This window comes from Diadema setosum, chromosome 18 (assembly GCF_964275005.1).
Source record: "Diadema setosum chromosome 18, eeDiaSeto1, whole genome shotgun sequence".
In the NCBI taxonomy this organism is placed as follows: domain Eukaryota; kingdom Metazoa; phylum Echinodermata; class Echinoidea; order Diadematoida; family Diadematidae; genus Diadema; species Diadema setosum.
In genome coordinates this window covers 17,079,167-17,102,504 of record NC_092702.1, presented here as the reverse complement: position 1 = coordinate 17,102,504, position 23,338 = coordinate 17,079,167, and the positions used below count along the sequence as shown (strand labels likewise).

At 39.0% G+C, this 23,338-nt stretch overlaps 1 protein-coding gene across 1 annotated transcript in view; it reads right to left on the bottom strand.

Annotated features, from left to right (window-relative positions):
- Positions 1-23,338, bottom strand: part of LOC140242177 (serine/threonine-protein kinase 32B-like) — a 167,834-nt gene that overhangs the window by 68,192 nt on the left and 76,304 nt on the right. The window contains exon 3 of the mRNA XM_072321943.1: positions 18,431-18,756. Coding sequence (XP_072178044.1) covers positions 18,431-18,756 — 326 coding nt within the window. The remainder of the gene's footprint in view (positions 1-18,430; positions 18,757-23,338) is intronic.

Sequence of the window (23,338 nt, the reverse complement as noted above, 5' to 3'; positions counted from 1 at the left end):
AGTGATAATGATGTGATAATAATGATAGTATATCATCATCAGCATTGTTATCATCACAATATTGATTATATACTATCCATGAATGTATTCATGAGAGGTCATGAAGCTTTGACTTCAAAATGCTTTAACAAAACTTTCACATGATTGCTTGGAGTCACTGAGTAGCCATTTTGACAAATGAAACAACTTGGTAGCATATATGGTAATTCAGTGCATGGGTAAATAGGGAATCAAGAAAAATGCTACCTCACAATCACATATAGTATGAGAAGATATCCCCTTTGCGGATCTAAAGTGGCACTTCCATGTCCAAATGTGTCACTCAGCACAACTGAAGGCAGAATATAATTTATTTTACCCCCTACTTGTCAAGAGCAACTTTTCACATTGACTACTCTTATGGTTGGCTCTCTTATATTGCACACAAACACACAGACAGACACACAAAATGTGCTAAGGCAGACACACCATGACTGATCTAAACTTCCCACTCTGCCACTGAAGGGGAATTTACCCCAAAATGTCACTTGTGGGTTAATCAAATGCAGCAATAGAAGTAAAAAAAAAAAAAAAAAAAAAAAAAAAAACATACCAGTGAGGTTTGAGGAACTACCACATCTGAAAATCCATTCAAATGTTATTGAGACACCATCACTGGATTGAAGAAGGCTGCAACAGTGTGTGATATATTCACTTTTCTAGCATAATGAAAAAGAATTTGGCTCATCTATAGAAGGCAGGGAAAAATATGAATGCTAATGCATATCAGTAGTAAGTCCATGTACTGTGTACTGTTCATAGAAAATTATTGTTTTGTTTGTTTGTGTTTTTTTTTTTTTTTTGGGGGGGGGGGCCATGGTACCACTGTGCTTCACACACCAAATGTAAAACAAAGTCCAGTGAGCACAGTATTTTGTTTATTTTGTGAGCCAATTGTTCAGTGTGGAATACACTACCTTTAATAGGAACTGAACTCAATACCCTTAGCATAGTATTGATTTTTGGGAAATAATCTCATACAGTTTGTATTTTATCTATTATTTTTTAAACTGTTATTGTGGGAATTTTGCTATGTAAAGTGTATTAATCAGTTTTTAATAGAAAATGCACCACTACCACCAAAAAAAGAGATTTTATTGTAAATGTAATCATTGTTATTATCATTATCATTATTGATATCAAAAGTCACTGTGAAGTCAACACTAACCATCCAGTCCACGTCAGGCCTTTGCACCATTATTCTAGCAAGTTTGAGATTCTAGTGAGTGGAAAACGATGGGATAAAGAGAGGGTATCAAGCCACACTACCCTTCCTCTTCCAGACTGATGTTTATATCAATGAAGTCATGACCTTTGAATCAATTTATGCGGGAGCTATCATGCGCCAGCTCACGTTTCCCATACGGGGACAGAAGCTCAGGTGGTATTCAAAATCCCAGTTCGCCATCAGTGCCGTTATAATGCAAGCAGCCAACAGGAGATTGATGGGAGTTTGAATTTATGTGTTTACACTTGCTCGCCTGTGGGAGCATCAAAAATTAGCCTGTGGGCAAGGCAACATCTAATAAAAAAAGAGAATAGACCAAAAAACAAAAACAAAACAGAAATTCAAGTACATAATAAAAATGAAGAAGGATCACGGGCAGTGCATCTCCTGACCAATAGAAGAGAACAACAACAACAACTTATAAAGAAACAATTTAAAGTCATCAGCATGGAAAAGTCATAAATGGTTATAGCTTTCAAGATTTATATCTCAAGCATGGCCATAAATATTGGATTAGATTTATTCCTACAGAGTCCATTCTGCTGAACAAAATAAAAAGCATCTAATAAATAAATAAAATGCACCCAAAATGCACAAGATCAAGAATGTGTATCCTGATGTTGATAATATATACTTCCAGCAGACAGGATAGTTACCCACCCCTCCCCCCCCCCCCCCACCAATTCATTTCAAAATGAAATTTCAAAGTTGCAGGTGCAGGTGCTTGCACATAAAGCAAGCTGAATTCAGTCCATATAGCCTGTAAATGCTGTCTGCTCCTTCCATATGGGGTTGATGCAACAGAGAGAGAGAGAGAGAGAGAGAGAGACAAATCACCCCCTGTATAGAATGAGAACCTCCGGTCGCCTGTTGTTCTCCCCCTCCCCCCCCCCCCCTCCACCCCTCAGTCTGTATATATCTCTCTATCTCTCTCTCCATCTATCTATCTCTTGGCTAGAGTGGACGTCCCGAGCAGAAACTGGCTACCGATCAGCTGATGGATGCAAAGTGATGAGACGAATTTGAGAGCGGGCTTTGGTCGGCGAAAGCGAGCTGATAAAATGTGACAGTAAAAGCTTCAGACCAATCAGTGCATGTGAAAACTGGCGATAGAAGAAAGAGAAGGAGGGAGAAAAAGACGGAATCCTGAAGACAATCTATCTTCGGCCTGGCCATCAATGGCCACCATTTCTGAGCAGTGTTGACTGCCTTTGCGGATCTCATAAAGTGGCTGTTTTTACTTGGAAAAACACGTTGGGGAGGGGGGCTATATTATGTTCGTGGGGTATTCATGATTTGCGGGGCCGCTAAGGAAGTAATTACCGGTAAAATGCTTATCAGCAAAGCTGCCATGGGACCAACTGGTGTAAGTCCCTTCCCAGGGACTGCACAATGAGGATGAAGTGCCTTCTCAGGGGTACCACAGGTGCTTCTCAGGAGACTTGAACCACAGATCTCATGATTGATATGCCATGGTCATAGCCACTGAACCACAACAGGCTGTAGTACTCAGGGAAAATCCTTGACCCATTTTGTAATGTAAGAGTAAGAGTGCCTGTGGGATTCTCTCATAGGCTGAAAACTTTGAAACATCTTCCGCTGTGTTTGTGTGTGTGTGTGCGTATGTCTCTCTGTGAGTGTATGTATGTATGTGTGTGTGACTATGTGTGTGTGAGAGGGAATGTCACATGACTTCATATTGGTTTAAAAAAAAATAATAACCTGTCACTATCCTGTACCTTGTAGCATTGTTCCTTATATTGGGTAAAATTGCCCCCTTGTGGTTTTGATTTTGAACATTTTACTGAATTTTTTACTGATTTTACTGATATCATAATGCACAGGAAATTGAGCTCTACAATATGTACCAATAATTCTTCAATACCCCCAAAATTGTGATATGCCCTTCTGGTTCTCAGCTAAAGATTTGAGTGATTGCAGCAATATTAGTAAAACACATCAGTGAAATTTGAGGAAAATCAGACAATCCATTCAAATGTTATCAATCTTGTCAAATTATGGTACCACCATGGTTGGATATGAAGATTTCAACAATTCATGATGTTAAAGTTGGACAACAAAATAAAGAAATTATAAAGAGAATCCAATATATTTTCAGTTTTTTTAGCATATTGGAAGAGCACTCGACTTACCTCTTTCTGAAAGCAGGAGAAATCCCTTAACATATTTCAATAACAATTTACAGGAATGTGTAGTTTTCATATTTTTTTTAAATACATTTTGTGGAATTCTCTTTAAATTTCCTGCTTATCACTGTCCTTCTGTGATATCACAAACTGCTGTGGTACCAAAACTTAGTCTCATTTTCCCTATATTTCACTGATGTGTTCTACTATTACAAAGATGTATCTTTACTCATTACACAGAGATCTTTGGGTTTCATTCCCATTTGACCCGTTGAAGACTAGTCCCGAGTATACTCCAGCAGGTGTCTAGTGGAAATGTGTGTTATAGCAAAATCAGTTCATTCTCAATGGGTTAAAAATCTATAAAGAGAGAAGGAAGAAGTGTCACAAAACACTAGAGTGCCTAGAGCTGCTAAATTAGTTAAAATCCTGAAGACAGTAGTGAAGCTAATGATGTCAATTTAGCTAGCAGCTGTGTTGCCACAATGCATATGTACTTGATATATTCCCACTCTGTGTTTTTTTCAGGGAATCACCCCGATTACCTGCAGAATGGAACATTTTCTGCAAGTGCTATTCTATTTCACTGTTTAATGAAACCTCAACTGCTCGATGAACTCGTGGCGAAAATAAATCACTGGAAATATGGGGCAAGTATTACTCCAGGGGCTTTTACATTTAGTCCGGAAACAACAGACAGTGTGTCCAACTTGAAACGATTTTCTAGTGTGAAAAAAATATCTTGAGATTTATCCCCAAGCAGGGGAAATGTTTTTCAGCAGTTTGCAAGATGAATGTTTTGCCTAATCAGTTATGCTTCCCCCTCCCCCCCCCCCACAAATAAATAGATGTGCTGTTTAGAACATGTCATCAAGAAGTACTGAGTACTGTAAAACACAATACTTTCGCTAATTGGAGCTGATGGCCTTTTTTGCGGCATGAAATTTTTTGCGAGTTGCCTCTAGCCTCCAATGCGAGTAGTGTGCACAGGAACTTTCACATGCATTTTCATTTCGCGAATCTTGGCTCTCGCAAAATTCGTGAAATTAAAATGCACACAAACATTCCTCGTTTTACAGGACATGTTTTGCTCTTACTTTTGCAGGAGTCAAACGTGAAGTGACTTGAAGTGACGTGAATTGAGAAATTAACCCTAACTGCAATTTTGGTGCCATGCACACTGGAGAGCCTTTGATTTCCCAATTGCAACAGATGTCTGGAAATGTGCACTTGGCAATGGATACTGTAAATGGGGATATTTTTGCATAATTTTTTCGCGCTCGGCCGGGTCTGAATGAATGAATTTTGCACATTGTCAATCCCGCAGAATCATGACATGAATTAATGGAACACTATATGGCAAGCATATGTTCACATGCTTTCATTTTCACACTAGTTTCTGGTTGCGTGAAATGGGTGAAAATTTATACACTGCAAAAATTTCAACTTTTACAGGGCAGACTACCAAATCTCTCTTATCCCTACTGTGTCCCCATAGCCTTCTTGTTGGACTGTGGTAAACTGCTATACCTGAGAGGGCTTGCTAACTTTGGCTGTAGGTCAAGGTTGGATGGATTTCTGGATGCTATTAAAAAGGCTTGGCAGGATGAAGTAAAGTGCTTGGCCCTTCAGGTAATAACTCACTGTAGGACAAAAACATTGTATTGTCTCCCAAGATGGGAATTGATTAATTTTTCACCTACAAAGGACAAATATTTGTTTTTCAGCCAATCACTCTAATTGTACTAGCAAAGTGGCATACAAACCTGAAATCATATGAATGTTTGTGTCTTGTTTTGTGTTTAACTCGTAAGGACAGCGGGTGGAACAAGGTACAAGACAACATTTATAATGTGTTTTGGTGGCGACTCAATGGGAACCTGAATTGCAGAGGCAGTCTATGTCAAAAATTGGCCACTGTGCAATTCAGAAACACATTGAACCAATGTGACCATTCAAAATTGTTATGCTATTCAAGCAGTTTTGATGTCTATCCTGACTTCATTATAATCATAACCTTGTGATTTTTTTTTCCTCATTGGTTGCTACCTATTAGATGCTCCCGCAAAAAAGAAAAACAGAAAAAACAACAATCAAACACACAAGGGATTTAAAGGTCATATCTGCTTTATGATTGATGGTTCTCCTAGTCCCATGTGTGCGCTTTAGAGTTAGATCATTTGTAAACATTTCAGACTGCTGTCCCAGCTGGAGATTGTCCATTCACTGAAGTGGCCGCTCTGATGTTCCGTCTTCCCTTTCTTCCTCTTTCAACTTCTTCTCCTTCCTTTCCTTCTTGTTATCACTATCTTCTTAGTTTTCTTCTCTGCCTTCACCTACACATCTCAAGCAGGCCGATTCAGCAGATGAATTTCCTTTAACCTGTTGAGGATGGGCTGATTTTGCTTCAACGTGCATTTCCCATAGAAACCTGCTCGAGTATACTTGGGACTGGTCCTCAACAGGTTACTTCTATACTTTCCGTTTCCTCAATGTGCATAGAGACATTAATCTATTTTGTGTGTGTGTGTGTGTGTAATATGCACTATATAAATATGATTTACCATTTCTATTGTTCATCATTTTCTTTTCTTCTTCTGGGCATTAGCACAGTTTGCAAGGAGGAAAATGAAGAACACTGAGATGTAGCATTTTAGGATTTTGTTCGAGGTTTTATTACATAAAAGTACATCATCTTTGTTTTCTTTGGTGTGCAACTTCTTATCACACACCTGCAGTTTTAATCCACATATATGTAAGATAACCCGTTGAAGACGGACTGATTTTGCTACAACATGTATTTCCCATAGACACTTGCCCAAGTATACTTGGGACTTGTCCTCAACAGGTGAATATTCAAAGCAGAAAATCTATCTGAAAATGAAAAGCATAATGACTTTTCAGAAATTTTGTAAACCCATTCTCATTAATCTGGAGACAGAAACTGCATTTTTGCTGATACAGTGTATATTGATGAGCAAAATTTGTGAATTTTATCCCAATATCCCTCCCCCCCTCCCCCAAGAAACTAGTACAGCATACAGCATATTTTTGTACACTGTACATGTGCAGAGCACTCACATTAAATATACAGTTTCCCATAATGACTGTTAGTGTGGTATCCTTCATGCTGTGTGCAAATGATGTTCACTCAGCAGTCACAGCTGAATAATTGAACAAGCACTTAAAATGGGATTTTCATCAGTTATGACAGAAACCTGTCAAAATTTTGAAATATTACCAACCAGATGAAAAATCCGCCACAGTAAAGTATAGCTCATGCTATACTAATCACAAACATGGGTAAAATCATTTGGAAGATTAACATGCACGTCTGAAGGACAAAATGGAAAAATTTTGGCAGGGTCTTACCAAGTCATGGCATTAGTCCCAGGTGTTGCAATCTATGCATGGTGGTTAAAGGCAAGGATGCCTCTCGTAAGGGTACCCCAAATCCATCACATTTTCACACTATGACGAAGTAACCCCAGCTCTGCGATCTTCACTTTGATTTCAAGCATACAGCAGCTGCACTGCATGCTGTCCGTGCCGTACAAACTCTCCTTCAAAATTATAAAGATTACTTGCTGTTGTTGTGTGCTTGATCTGCAATCTACGCAACATTTTGACAAATTGGGCACAGCTTTGAGGTTTTCTTTTTCTGTCCCTCCGGGTAATTATTCAGGCTGAAGTGCTGCTGCTCCAACACCTGCGCTGACTGAATGAAAGTCATAATTAATTGCTAGCTCTCATTTGTCCCCGGCTTCCCATTTTCAGTCCGCCTTGAAGGGAAAAATGTATAAGATGGAAGATGATAGTAAAAAATATCTGTGCAGCTGGCTTTGCGAACTAGAGAGGGGAAAAAGTGGCCTGTACAGTGTCAAATTTCACAAAAACAATTTGTGTGTCTGATTCTTGCACTCCAAAAATATTGATCCTTCACGTGGTGTAAATCGTGGGCCATTTTTTCTATTTCCTGCCATTTCATGTAAGGACAGAGTTCAAGTACATAGAAGTTCTGAATATGTGAGCAAACATATTTGATATCAGAGGATGTTGAATGCAAGAATTAAAGTGATGCTGTCTTTTATGGAGACTTTGAAAGATTGATAAGTATAAAATATTCTTCAATCTATCAATATGTCACCATTAACCTCATGCCCAGGCATTGTGATTGAATGCCAATTTAGTGACATTTGATGGAATTACCATGACTCCTGTATTAAAGTAATAAGATTATGCAAGTTTCTTTTTGCACCCATGCATTTTTCAAAACATTACGTACATACTGAAGGTTCATATATTGCAGCATTTGTCAGAGAATATGATACAGATCATACCACTTATGTTTATGTATTTGATGATGTAATTGTGTGTATGTGTGTGCATGAGTGTGTGTGTGCATGTGTGGGCATCTGCCTGTGTATGTACATATAAACGTACATGTACTCTGTATGAGAGGGAAGTGTAAACTAAATGGTTGTTTGATTCTCAGAAGGGTTCAAATTCATCTTCCCCCATTTGGAATTTGCTTGTAATATATCGAAAGGGTCTACCAAGATACTTGTCTGGCTGATGTGATTTGCCAGGATAATGAGTTGTTTTGGAGTAGAGTATTTCGAAATCAAAAGAGTATTAAATTTCCATCGTATGCATGCAGCTTTAATATTCCAGAAAAGCCCTCCCTGTTCAGTAGCGTGTACGTAGATTATTCACATGATGATCGTTTGTGCCCTAGCAACCATATTTCCGAACAAACTGCCTGCAATCAACTCTCAAGCAGAATCTCAATGGATACTGCTATGGCCTAATTTGTCAATTATCAATAATCAATAAATATTATAAAATATTACAGAGCAACCATTGGATTGGATATGCTTTCAGACTGCAATACTATTGGCATACGTTTGTGGCTATGTAATATTTCACATTCTCATTAATACCCAGTGATACCCAAGTGTTGCCCAAGTGAAATTGTGTTATCACAGCGATATTTCACACATTTCTTACACATTTATCTCCATTTCAGAGTAAAAATCAACCATTTCTGCAAGCATATGGAATCTATGTTTTACCTTCAGGACTTTACTAGTCCAGCTATCATGAATGCAAATGAGCACAGTATGCAAATTTTACTCACAAATATAAACAATCTATGCTCGAAGCCCTAACACGTCCATTCCTACAGGCCTGTGCACACACAAGGAAAATCGAAATTACAATCGCGATCCAAATTTCCATTTTTTTTTTTTTCGACCGTTCATACACAAGGAAAAATCACACTTCGCAGCAAGGAAAGAACGATCAGTGGCCAAATTGCGCATGCATGAAACTTGCATGACCGAAGACTGACCCCGCGGTCCCAATAATGTTGACGTTCATGCGCTACGAACGATGGGATTAAAAATACCGATTTTCGAATCTCGATCGCGCTCACACACACGACACTTGGCAAAATAATTGCGATTATTCTGAAAAATCGCACTAATAGTGCGAGTTGGATCGCGATTAGGATCGCGAAAATTAGCGAAATTTTTCTGTCCACACAGGAAAAAATTTCGAAATTTTGATTGCGATAAGAAAAATTAAATCTTTAATTTAAAATTTAAATTCTAAATCTCACTTTTTCCCTTGTGAGTGAACGGGCCTATTATTGATTTTTCCCTCTGAATACAAAGTCAGGCAGAAACACACACAAACACACATGCACACATGTAATCACGATATCTTCGCTCATATTTTACAATGACAACACGTTTATTTGAGATCACGCTCTTCTCATCATGCTAGGTACAATGTTTCCATGGGAAATCAATGCTTATTACAGGAATGCCAGGTATACAATCATTTTTCTTTCTTCCCTGGTATACCACAAAATTTTCTCCCCGAAGACACAATTATTTTCAACTTGGCTCTAAATATCGCAAGGTTTTGTTTTGGGGTTTTTTTTCTGAATGCTTTAACAATCCACCACTTCTTTGAGATATCTTTATACCCTGTGAAACACAAATTTTACCCATTAACCTTTTCTGTGTCGGGGACTATAGACAGTGTGTACAAATGCTATGGGGTCTTCTTTACCAATCGGCCCTCAAAGCACAGTGTATTTGAACACAATGTGAATGTGCTTGTTTCATTTCATTCATTCATTCTGTTTCTTGGCAACCTCACCATTCATACTGCCAAAACATTCTCACTGACATCAAATTAATATCATCTGTGGTTTCTTCTATTTTGCTTGTTGTTACTGGGTTGGCTTTTTATATTTTGCCCTTCTCTCTCTCTCTCTCTCTCTCTCTCTCTCTCCATCTATCTTTCTGCATTTCTTGGCAGTTATGATGATACAATGGCATTCAGATCTGGTATATATAATTGGCCTTCAATGCCAACAAAATGTTTTCACCTGCAAGACAACAACACAGATTATTTCACAGCAGAGTTTGCCTTGTTTACTGGAGGCCTTGTGCAGTGGCAGTATCTTTGCAGAAGGTCGTTATCTGGCCTTAGAGCACACGAGCCAATGACTGATGCTTTCATAGCTGCCATGGAGATGTGTGCATGTGTGCGTGTGTGTGTGTGTGTGTGTGTGTGTGTGTGTGTGTGAGGCTTCCTCAAAATTGTTTTTATTGACACTGCAACACACATGATTACATAACATATTTATAATTGATTTCCAAAAGACCTCCCCTGAAACTGATTCACAGATTTGTATAACATTGTACATACTGCACATGTTTCAACAACCCTTCCCTCCCTCTCTCTCTCTCTCTTCCTCTCTTCTTCTCCCTCACTACCTCTCTTAATTCCTCTTGAATACCCCACAGAATTTTTTCTTCTTATCTCGAAAAAAACAAGTACATGCAGGTAAACATATATTTTTCTTTTCTATATTGCCTAAAATCTGCATCAAAGTGTTGCTATTTTCGTGGAGGGTTTTTTTTTTCTTCTTCTTCTATTACATTTATTGGATTTCTTTTCTCTGCTTTTTTTTTCCCTGTACTGTTTAAGAAAATGTAAATGGCTGAGACTTCTGACTAGATATAAAACATTTCCATTTTAAGCACCACCATAGGAGCTCTCTTTCTTTTATGCTGAATAATTGATTTTTTTTCTACTTCTTGGAAAATGTAACTAATATCCTCATATTTCAACTGCAATTCACAGACGATCGTCATGGCGCCACATAGCTCCTCATGGACAAAGTCCATTGAATATTGGCGCTCACACAATGCAAATGATTCATAATACACTTTACCTTGGGTATGATTAGTATAATAATGTCAATAATGACTATCATTTACATAGCACATAATGACAATCCATGATAACTGCAATGTATTTATGTGCTTCACATCAACATGATACAATATAAATTACAATGTAGCTACGAGCACTTTTCACACTCATAAATCAAATCATACTGCTCGTAACTAGAAATGTACCAGTACAGAAGTATGCCGCAGTGCTCACTGTACTTTCTGAATAATAAATAAGGGATATTCAGAAACAGCTACAAAATATACCCAAAGATAAACCCCACCATCCGATGTGCAGAACCATAGATCCACAGATCTACATGAGGTTGAAGAAACGCCTGTCTTTTATCCGACACCAGCTGCATCACGATTCTATGCATCTGCCCTTTCTTTCATGTTGCCTGAATGAATGCATTTGACCTTCATATACAAATTATATGCTCGACCTAGAATCACCACTTAATGTAATTAATGTCCCCCACTTTAGCCCTTTGTAAGGGGGAAAAGAGGAGAGTTTTTTTGTTGTTGTTGTAAATGTGGTTACCATGGCAACAACAACAGTAAAAAAAAAAAAAAAATCACAAGCTGCACATTTTTAACTGTAGGTCATGTACAATAGAAATTATTCTGATTATTCAAAAATGTAAAAATGATTTGCTCCTCCTCGTTGCTTTCTCAATCAATATAGTTGGTGAAGCAGAAGTTGTCGGTTGGCTGCAATACAGCAAATTTCAGAATCATACAGTGCTTCGTAACACTCATTGTTGGCTATTTTTTTTTTCCTTAAAAATCAAATAATAGATAAATTTTTCCTGGTCACTCAGCTGCATTGTTTAACTTCACTCCTTGCTGAACTACAGTGAAATCTGGACTGCATTCTTTTTTTTTCCATTACTGACATGAATAAGCAAATGAAAAAATATTTGAATGGAAGGATGGGCTGACGGACAAAATGCTCCAAACGTGAAGCCTTTTGTGCCCTTGGTAATGGGACATCACTTTTGTTTTCTGGTTTTTAATAATTGATATTGCTTTTAACTCGAATATTTATTAAGCCCTTTATGTACCCAGGCACTTTTAGCTATTAAACTCGCCAAGCCTTTAGAATCAGCAGTCTGTGAGCTATCCAACCTTGACCTAGTTGTAAAGTTGGCAAGCCCACTCAGGTGCAGCAATGTGTCTCAAGCCATGTCTACACCTATCCCAAAACTTCAAGTTATACTACCTACTATCATAAAAATTCCTTCCCTTAACCACGACAAAACTTTGATGCTGTTCACACCTACATGCAGTTAGCAAAACTTCAAATTAATGCTAACTACAATAGAAAATAAAGGGCGCCTCGAATTGGCGAATACTGCACACAAAATTCCGCCCGTAAAAGGTCACTCAAAACTACAAGAGCGTCATGGTTAACAAAACTCCGTTCACATTTGTTGTAGTTTTAGCGCTCTGTGGGGGGCATTCCCAAAACCATGACGAAACTACGACAAAACCCTAAGAAATCTTATGGTGTTCTCGTGGTGCCTTCGTCTTAAGGTCTTGTCGTAGTTTTCAAAACTACGTGTCTACATCTACACTAACTTGAAGTTTAGTTCCCTAGGGGACTATCGTAGTTTACAAAACTTCAAGTTTTGAAAACCTTAAAGGTAGGGAATCCCATTTGCATGCCTTAAATGAAGAGTTGTATAAACACAGTGGTATGTTGAAGAGAGTATCATTTTAGAAACTCCGATAAAGTATTAAAAGTGGAAGGTAACATTTAGTACATTTTTATTGATCGTTAGATTTTGAATTGAATTCTTTTCAGGGCTCACCGTAAATTCCAGTACATTACTAGGCTACCTTTGCAGACCCATGCACTGCATGTGTGTCCATCATGTATATTGTGAAGAAAGTTCATCAAAACTTACAAACATTTCTATATACATTCTTGCCACACACTCTATATGTTATTACATCAGCTCTTATACTTTTAGATTTGTGTTTATAGATAAAAAATACAGAAGACTGCAACAAAAAGGCTTAAGTGTGGCTGACACACAGAACTATTGAGTAGTTGAGTTTTGTGCATTATTCAAATTGTAGATAACTGTTGACTTCCAAATTTCTAAGCAGTGGCCTAAACAAGTCCCCTGAGGTCCATATTTAATGTTTTACTGCATTTTGGGAGTTCTGTAAAAGGTACCCCCTACCTTTAAGGTAAAGGGATCTAGATGTGAACCTTACTTCAGTAAAACAGCAGGGCAAAAGTGACACGATAGGGATTAGGAGGTTTGCATAATTACCTCCGCCAAGGAAGGAGGAGGTTAAGTGATCATCAGCGTAGGTGTGTCTGTTTGCAAAATAACTCAAAAAAATGTGATTTGTATGAAACTTGCAGGAAAATTTGATAATGACACAAGAAACAGATGATTAAATTTGGGTAGTGATCTGTGAATTTTTAATGAATTTCATAAGGATTTTTTTTTTTTCATCTATTGGCATATGATTAAGATCAATGAATTTGGGAGTTCAAGCTGTGCCCACTGGAGGTTTACATACGCGCACTAAAGCGCGTACTCTGCTCGGGTAAGGCAGCGTGTGGCTGGAAGCTGATGACATAAACAAAAGGCTTCTTTATTGAGAAATTATACGTGTATGGGTAAAAATGGAGCTTGGCGGAGGTCTGCACTCTCTGAGTGCTTTCCTAGTTTCTGTTCATTGACAATTTTCAGATGTCGAGGAAGAAATCACTCCAGTCTGTGTACCAATCAGCAAACAAAGCACAGTAAAGGTTAATGAGCATTTTTTTATCATACTAATTTTCAGTGTCATTTTATTACCATAATATCCAGATGGTGGCCCATGCCTCAGTTAAATACACTGTACATGATATGTGTTCAATGATGAAACACTACAATGTATTTCATTATTCTGAGAATAATATACATGAACTCATAATTTTCTAAATTCCACACAACTTTAATAGAATGCAGATTTACAGAGATATACATTTCTCTAGCATGTACAATGTCCAACAAAACAACTACAGGTATGAATCCTGCATAGATCTATTCAAAGTCACACACACACACACACCCTCACTTAATCTTCTTTACGGTTGCTTGGTTGTAGCCTTGGGCACGCTGTGAACTTCCCTTTTTAATCTGTGTAATTCAATTTACACTTTTCACCGGATATAATAGAATACTTCTACACATCTGCCATTTCATCACGATAAGTATCAGATAGCTATTTTTAAGCACTGAGTACGGACACACAGACGGACACACACATCGACAAGACATCCTGTAGAGAACTCTTGAAGATATATGATGTTCAGATCTGTGTACTAATTCGGATCAAGCAAGCTACAGATTCTTAAACTCTGACCTTTGCTGGAATAAACAAAGGCGGGCACATTGTGTACATGTGTGGGAGTGTAAGGATATGAACATTGCTAGTGTTAGTGAGTAAATGTACATTGTATATGATTTTAGCCTTTTAGGCTTGCATCCCCTGAAGATGAGAAAAAGCAGTGCAACATACACATGCACACACAAATTTCTCTTGTACATTGTTTAGACATTGTATTGCAATATAAACTTGAGGATTACACATTGTCCTCCATAAACAGTCATTGTCATCTCTTCCCACATCATAAAGAGGTACTTAATTCTAAAGTGTAACTTTCCTTGAGATTTTTTTTTTTTTTTTTACAACATGCTAAGAAGTAGTAAATTGAGTTACTCTGGTAAGAAAAACATTTTACAGAAAGAAAAGTTCAAAAATACAGTCATACAAGCAACTACAAATGACAGAAGTGCTTTTGAATATTTCTAGAAATTCAAAATTAAGTGACTTCAAAATTAGCTAAACTATTTATTGTTTATCAATAAGTACACCAGTCCTATCTCAATGTTTCCGTTATATGCAAGGTGATAAACTGGTAATTGTCTTAGGAGTGAATCCAGACATCAGCCAAACCAGTACAAAAATTTACAAGCACTTCCCTGAAAATTAAAGAATGAACATCTTGATCTTAAAGAGGGAAAAAAAATGTTTATCTATCTCTGTGCATTTCAATGGGGGGAGTGACTCGGTGAGTAGAGAAAGTAGCCAGTCACATGGATTTGATTTCGTCTTCCTATATCAGCCCCGCTGCAGGCAAAGCCGTGACTTGTACAAACAGACATTTGACGGCAGTAGGGGACAAATCTTTAATTGCTCACTCCAAAGCAGACATCTCAGAGAGAGAGAGAAAGAGAGAGAGAGAGAGAGAGAGAGAAAGGAGAGAGGAAGAGATGGGAGACAAATAGAAGGATGAGTCTCTAAAGCGTTAACCTTTACAGGGGGTGAGGCTTCGCAGGCAAAGTGCTCAAGATCGCACTCACTACGCCTGCACGCCAGCAAATTACGCTGCCACTTTCTGACCTGAACCGACTGGCTTGCCTTCTAGACAGGCCCTCCTATAAACCAACTCGATAAGACCCCCTCCCCCTCCCCCTCCCCCTCCCCTCCCAGTCACCTTCATCCCTGAGTTTATTGCCCAACCAATGCAATCAAAAGCCTATGAACAGATACATCGGCCAATGGCCTGCAATTGCACTAATTAATCCAGTGGGGGATGCCATCTTCTCCATGTCATTCAATCTTTGTGTTCCTGGCTTTGATGTAAAAACCCAAATATTACTTATTCCAAACATGTTCTGGCCAATGATGACATTTGGATATTTACACTTTGGTCGGGCAACTTCACCTCTTTTTTTTTTTTTTTTTTGCACTTTAGCCAGCACAAGAAGATAAATTAACTTGATAGCAGACATTTTGAAAGGAAGATATGCCATGGGGGCTTCCGCAGAGGGCTTATGAATGGGACCAACGTTCCTCTGAGATTTTGCTCTGTTGACAAAACAAGAGCTTTTCTTACAGGGCAGCTACACAAACTCATGTGCTTTGACAAAAAATGAAATAAAATTTCAGGCTAATCATGCTATTTTTGTGCATCTGAAGCAAACTTGAATCATGTTTCTCATATAACTTCCAGTCAATCATGGTTCGGTTGTGTTTCACGCTTGAGCTTTGATTTATTTTGAGTGCATTTCTGTCCTGTTAAAGTGCTTTGACCTCTGAAAAGCATTTAAACTCGACCTTGCATTTATTGACACAACAAATTGCATGCTCTTCATAGATATGTCTGTGATGCAACATATGCATTAATACTCTTAAATGCATGGTTATTGAGAGCTGTATTTTGATTGAAAAGTCAAGAATTTACACCATGGCTGTTTGCAATTAGTAAGGACTATCTGCACTGCCACTAACTCTATAAATAATTAGAACCCTGTTCCAACAAACATGGTTATGAAGGTTATAAAAATTTGCCTTCACAAAATAGCCATTGAGAGAAAGCTGAGAGGTAGTCTGTGTAATTTATGGTAATCTGTGCAATTGATGGCAATCCGTGCAATTGATGGTAATCTGTGTTAATGGATGGTAGCCTCATTTCCAGTTCTAATTCCGGACTTTGAGGGCCACCTGAGCACATAATGAGTATCATGATGAATTTTGGTAGACCAAAGTCCAGAGGATGCTCAAGTTCGTGGAAAAAAAAACCCCAAAACAAACCCCAAACCGTTGTTGAATCGATAATTGACAAACAAGCATAGATGCTTCATTGAACAAAAAGGATTGAGTCTTTTAAGCTTTGGCAAGATTTCATGATGGCAACCATCTGTAAGGGGACACCTACTCAAACACATACATATTAAAAAAAAAATGGTGGAAAATGAAAGTTCTCCTTGCAGATAACGACACTAGGTTCACATTCCTCAATGGCTGCCTACACAAGCACTTGACCTTATCGAGATGGGTTTTGTGGATTGTTTTTTTTTTTTTTCTGTTTTTTTTCTTCTTCACTGACATTTGCCTCATCCCATCCCTGTCTATCAGTGGATAATCACCTTCTTCTTGGCTTAGAACATTTCTGATAGGGGGTTGTAAATCTCGGCTAGCTCAGTGTTTTTGTTTTCCTTTTTTTCAATTTTCTGTGACTTTTTCTTTCTCCTCAGGAAGTATAAGATTAGGAGCTACATATTGTATGATAGGGATGTCATTAGATCTTGCCTAAACAGATTTGGATGTGTGGTGCCATTTTCCTTCCATATTTACTGTTAGTTTGCATAGACTGCACATCAACAGGTTGTATTGCTGTTTCACAATGAATTTAAAAAAACGAAGCAAAAGATCCTATCCTTTGGCTTCATGACTCAGAGAACATCGTGGAAAACAGGTCTCTAAATGCAAACCTGGTTAGTTTGCTAAATGTTACTTGATTGGTATCTCGCAAGACATTTCAGGTTGCATCAAATCCACAGGCTATTCTAACTTGCTTTGAAAAGTCTTTGTACCATGCCATATATGCTGTGCTATCAACATAAGTTTGTTCCATGACAGACTTTTACTATTCCTCCCAGCCAATGCCCAATGCAGAGCTGTGCACAAGTCAGTTGCATAATTGCAGACATCATGGGAAGTGAGGTTTTGCATCCCATGATGCAATGCATCTTGGATGTAAAGCAACAAAATGTTCCTCCTTCACCTTCTGATATACACCGCAGTCCTTCATATGGAAACTTCTTCAAACCGCAGCGTCGCTCAAGGAATGCACTGCACTGCAGGTTTAGCAGACCGCACTTTACTGTCTGCCTGACGGGAAATTGCTCCACCACCACATTGACTGAAGGGCATAAAATTGATCTGTACCGTGCTAATGCCATGCATGCATGCACCCCTTCCCTGTCAGTGATCTCTCAGCCCTCCAACACCGCTCTCTCGTAGGTCGTCTCAAGGTTGGCGACTGATCAGGAAACTAAGGAGCACTTCTACATATCCCCCCTCCCTCCTCCCCCACCCCCCCACCCCCGTTCACACACACACACACACACACACACACACACACACACACACACACACACACACACACACACACTCTTACACATTCAAACATATCTGGTCAAAAGGAAGAACACAAACCAAGAAAGGTAGCTTGCAGGGAGGGGGGGGGGGGGGCTTCAATCAGCCGAACTGAGAGTTCTCGATCCATTGCCCCTGGTATGCTTTCATGCCAAAAAAGCTACATTTAATGCAAGAAAGATTCCCCTTCCAGCCCATGGCCTCCTGAGGTTAAAGAAGTGATTGTACTTTCCAATGCACATGAATGATTTGTCTTGATGTACTTGCTTTGAAGCATTATTGTCACAAATGTCCATTCCCATTAAAACACCCAAACTCTTCTGCTCAGAGAATAGAAAGCATGGTGCGCGACAAAAATTTATATGGCACAGTCAGAATGATTACGAATGGAAACAGCTTCACTTGCTATTTCAGATATACATGTACACAAGTTTGCTGTCCATTTCTTCTCCATGTTACACGGGATATCAGGTTGTGTCTGAATTTTTGCATCAGGACTTCATAAATTTTCATGAGATGATACTGCATATGATCTATAAATGAAAGTTTTTTTTATTCTTGCAAATTTTGCGAGTCCGCTGTTGTTTGCGAATTCAACAAGACGCAAAAATATTAACTCTGATCCTGACATGAATGCTACATGAATGTGTACATTTCTGCATTCATTATTGTATTTCACAATTGCGAATCTAAACACAAGCAAAGTAGTTGGAAAGTCCCTATTCACAAAAAATTAGAGACTCACTAAATATATGACATTTACACTGTACAGTATCCAAATACCAGATCACTCCAGTGCCTACCTGTGGATGATGTTCTGACTTCTGAGGTAGTCGAGGGCCAGACCGATCTCGCAGACATACAGCTTGACCCGCTCTGCATCGAATTTGACCCCTTGCTGGATGTGGTAGCGGAGGTCGCCGCCCAGCAGGAGGTCGACGACCATAAACATGTCCTCCTCGTCCTGGAAGGTGAACCAGAGGTTGACCAGGAAGGGGTGCTCCAGGGCCTGCAGGATCTCCTGCTCGCGGAGGACGTTGCGCACCGCGTCCTTCCGGATACACATGGCCTTGTTCATGTACTTCATGGCGAACATCTTCTTCGTGTCTCGCTTCTGGACTATGCAGACCTGAATAAACAAACCATCAAAAACATTGAGACACTTTACAGGATTAACAAAAACAGGACTAAATTGTTTTTGCATACATACATGTATGTATGAGGACATACAAACTCCATCAGGCGTGATGATGAAGGAGCACAAAGCCGACAATCATGTCAAAAACTGCTTCGTTCACCAAACGGAGAGTGACTGAAAAACTCCTTGTACAATCTCTCCACCAGGCCACAGGTGTGCACCGTTCAGAAGCACTGCCTACAATAAACATTGGTGGAACCATTCAGATCCAAACAATTTCACAGAGATAGTATACAAATGATGCACAGGATAGAGTGTGTTAGTGAAGGTGCGGCGCGCTCGAGAGTATTGACAATGGTACGACATGCACAAGGCGCAGCCGAGTGCATGTTTGCAACCGTTGTCAATACTCAAGAGTGCGCCGCACCTTCACTAACGCCACGAAATAATCCTGTGCATCATTTGTTTTATAAAATGGGTCGAAAACTAACAGCATTATTCACGTACCTTTGTGGGTCAATACCAGTCAGCTACATGTAGCACTCGCTCAAAAGTCAAGATGTCCGACGATGTTCGTCCCAAACATTTACGCACGTCGCACTCGGAAATCCCGCACATAAGTACTGTACGTACGTATAAGAGTATACGTACGCCACGTGTTATGCACAAGAAAGGCCGCCGGCTGTTGTGGCAGCCCGCGGCCCGAACTAGAAGTTGTTTACAAGATTGACAGTGCGTATAGTAGCGCGTGACGTACGTCAGGCCAGGGAGGTGGAAGAGAGACTCTTCTTAGTGCATTTACTAAGAAATTAATGCACGCACACGCGACTCATTTCAGCACTTCCAATTGGCTACATTCTTGAACCCATTTTATGAAACATCCTATCTCACTGTCAGCATGAATGTTGCAGGGTTGTTGTTGTTTTTTCACAATGAACCATTCATAAGAACAACATTTTGGGGTCATCATGCTCTTTATAGACATGTTTGAAGCATTTAAGAAGAGGATAAAGGGTCCACTTCACAGAATAAGTTTTAATCCTCCATGTGCATAGTATTCTCTGAGAACAACTACGGCATAAACGTATGAATACAGCCTCCCATTAATCTCTATGGCATGTGTTTAAATGCCTGTTTTAAGCATAATGTTTGAGGATGTGTTTGTTTGCGTGTTTGTTTTGCAGTTAGTTTAAGCCCACAAAATTTTTTCTTCACTAATAAAGTATTCAAACATCAAAAAGATAAATACATACAGAGCATTTGCATGGAAATGTTTCTGTTCCTACCGCTGATACATTTCAAATTGTATGCTGATCAACATGCGCTTTAAATAATTGCTTGCCAGACTACAACAACTGAGAATTCTGAAAGAAATCAAAAACATATTCACACTCGATGTAAAGTGATATAATACCTTTTTGATCATGTGCCTCAAGTGTTTGAGGAATTGCATGGAATAAACATTTATTCCATTTCAACTTTCTCAAAGGATTGTTTCAGCATTTAAAAAAAAATAAATAAAAAAAGGGGCGGAATTGCGTATAGATCCATCACATAGCCTTCAAAGCCTTCAAAGCATTTGAATCTGATTTTTATTTCAGTTTCTCTGCGAGAGTATAAACCACACAAGATGGACTGTACCCAGGCATGCCGTCAAGTCCCGCACCCACTCCGTCAAAATCTACCCCCGTCTTCACGTCTTGTTTCCCCCCTTAAATGTCAATACCCTCCTGTACAGTGCGGACAGGTCACTCAGCGAGACAGTCACCACAGGACGTTTTTCTTGTTCCCTTTCTGTGTTTTGTTTTGTTTTGTGTTGGGGGTTTTCTGTATTAAGGAATTCAGGCCTGCTGAGAAAAAGCAAAGAGAGCCTGAAGTTTGAATGATTGCTCTGGAGGAGAACACTCCTCAGTGAGCGGTCTGCCCCCCTCGGAGTAATGAGGGGGTAATTAGTCTCCATGAGAAATCAATGGAGGAAGAGCTATTCGGCTATCAGTCAGTGACAATTATTTCTGACGGGTGCGAGATCGACTGTAGAGAATGGACGGACCACTTTGCGAAGAAAACAAATTCTCCCTAGCACCGACCGCACAAGTATAGCACACAGATGCAATTTCTTGATGCTTGATGCATGATGGACATTTTGTGAATGATGACCTACTGAGGATTTGATGCAGTGGGCTATTTTATCTTACTCCCTATCTCTCTCTTTCTCTTTCTCTCTAGCTAATCTATCTCATTCTCAGCAACTCTCTAGTCCGCCAGAACCCCCCCCCCACTCCAGCTGAGCTTTAAATTCTTCTTGAGTCTGCAACAGTTCCTCAGTTGAGTGCCAGAAAGGTGGAGATGCCTTTTTGTACTTTGCAGCGTATGATATAATATTGCTTGCTGCATGAATATAAAAGAAGATATTTCTCTTGTATTGATGAGCAAGCACAACTTCGTGCCAATTATTGCAAAATACTGAGTTTGCTTTACCCTTCTTTATCCATTCATCTGACCTTGGTTCTTCATCTTCGAAGTGGTTCTGTACAAAACCCATTTGTACAGTTAATTCTGAGCAACTGCACCCCAAATTCCAGTTTCAGTTTTATATCAATTCTACGAAAACTATTGAATCACCACTCAAATAACTACGTGACCATATCCATTTTTACAGAATTTAGTTTGGAGGCTGCTACCTACAAAATTCACATCTTCAGCATGACAGTTGTGACCTAATAATTCTCTAACCACAGATTTGATTTAAAATCTATGTTAAAGGTAGGGATTCTTATTGAGTATTCACTGAAGACAGAAGATTGCCTATGACTAAAGCAGAGCTCGCTGGCAGAATACGCTTCAGCCCTACTTTCTAGAGACACTCACAGCCTCTCAGGGGAACCTCCTAAACAATGACACGAATGCCCTTCACATAATACCGCTTGATGAAAAGCATACAAGGTCCACATCTGGAGGAGATAACCAAATTCTACAAGATTATATTCCGAGTGCTGTATACAATATGTCAGCATCCCTCCTGCTCGACAAGCTTCGCTTGTATGCGTTACACTTGAACTTCCCTGACTGATTTTCTGCGCCGTATAATGCAATCACTTGAGTGAGCTGTTCAAACAGTGGACTTTGGCAGAGTCTGCATTTTCAATCTTTTGCAACCAGTCTGATGATGTGCAATCCAACCCACTTCTCTCCTCTTCTACCTATCTACACATGTGTATATAGATATATCTTTCCTTATTTATGTTTCTTTTTTCCTCTCTCATCCTTTCTCCCCCATCTCTACCTATCTCCAATCTCCATCTATCTCTCTTTCTTTATATCGTTTTCTCCTCTCTCATCCATCACCCATTTCTCTTCTTTGCCTTTTTAAAAAATTTTTCTATTTCTTCTCTCTCATCCCCTTTCTCAGTCTTTAAATTTCTCTCTTTCTCTCCCTCTTTATATCTTTCTCTTCTCTCCCATTCAATCTCTCCCTCTCTCTCACTTTACATCTTTTTCTATCTTTATATCTCTCTCTTCTTTCCCATCCCATCTCTTCCCCCTCTCTCACTTTACATCTTTTTTTCTCTCTCTTTATATCTTTCTCTTCACTGCCATCCCATCTCTTTCCCTAACTTTATATCTTTCTTTCTCCTTATATCATTCTTTTCATTCCAATGCCATCTCTTCCCCTAACTTTATATCTTTCTCTCCTTCATATCTTTCTCTTCTCTCCCATCCCATCTCTTCCCCCTAACTTTATATCTTTCTTTCTCTTCATATCCTTCTCTTCTCTCCATCCCATCTCTTCCCCTAACTTTATATCTTTCTTTCTCTTTATATCATATTCTTCATTCCAATGCCATCTCTTCCCTTTAACTTTATATCTTTTTCTCCTTCATATCTTTCTCTTCTCTCCCATCCCATCTCTTCCCCCTAACTTTATATCTTTCTTTCTCTTCATATCCTTCTCTTCTCTCCATCCCATCTCTTCCCCTAACTTTATATCTTTCTTTCTCTTTATATCATTCTCTTCATTCCAATGCCATCTCTTCCCCCTAACTTTATATCTTTCTCTCCTTCATATCTTTCTCTTCTCTCCCATCCCATCTCTTCCCACTAACTTTATATCTTTCTTTCTCTTCATATCCTTCTCTTCTCTCCATCCCATCTCTTCCCCTAACTTTATATCTTTCTTTCTCTTTATATCATTCTCTTCATTCCAATGCCATCTCTTCCCCCTAACTTTATATCTTTCTCTCCTTCATATCTTTCTCTTCTCTCCCATCCCATCTCTTCCCCCTAACTTTATATCTTTCTTTCTCTTCATATCCTTCTCTTCTCTCCATCCCATCTCTTCCCCTAACTTTATATCTTTCTTTCTCTTTATATCTTTCTCTTCACTCCCATCCCATCTCTTCCCCCGAACTTTATATCTTTCTTTCTCTTTACATTGTTCTTTTCATTCCAATGCCATCTCTTCCCCCTAACCTTATATCTTTCTTCCCTCTCCCATATTATCTCTCATCTTTTTCTCCCTCCCTCTCCCCTTCTCTTTCTCTTTGTTCTTTATCACCTCTCTACTCTCTCATTT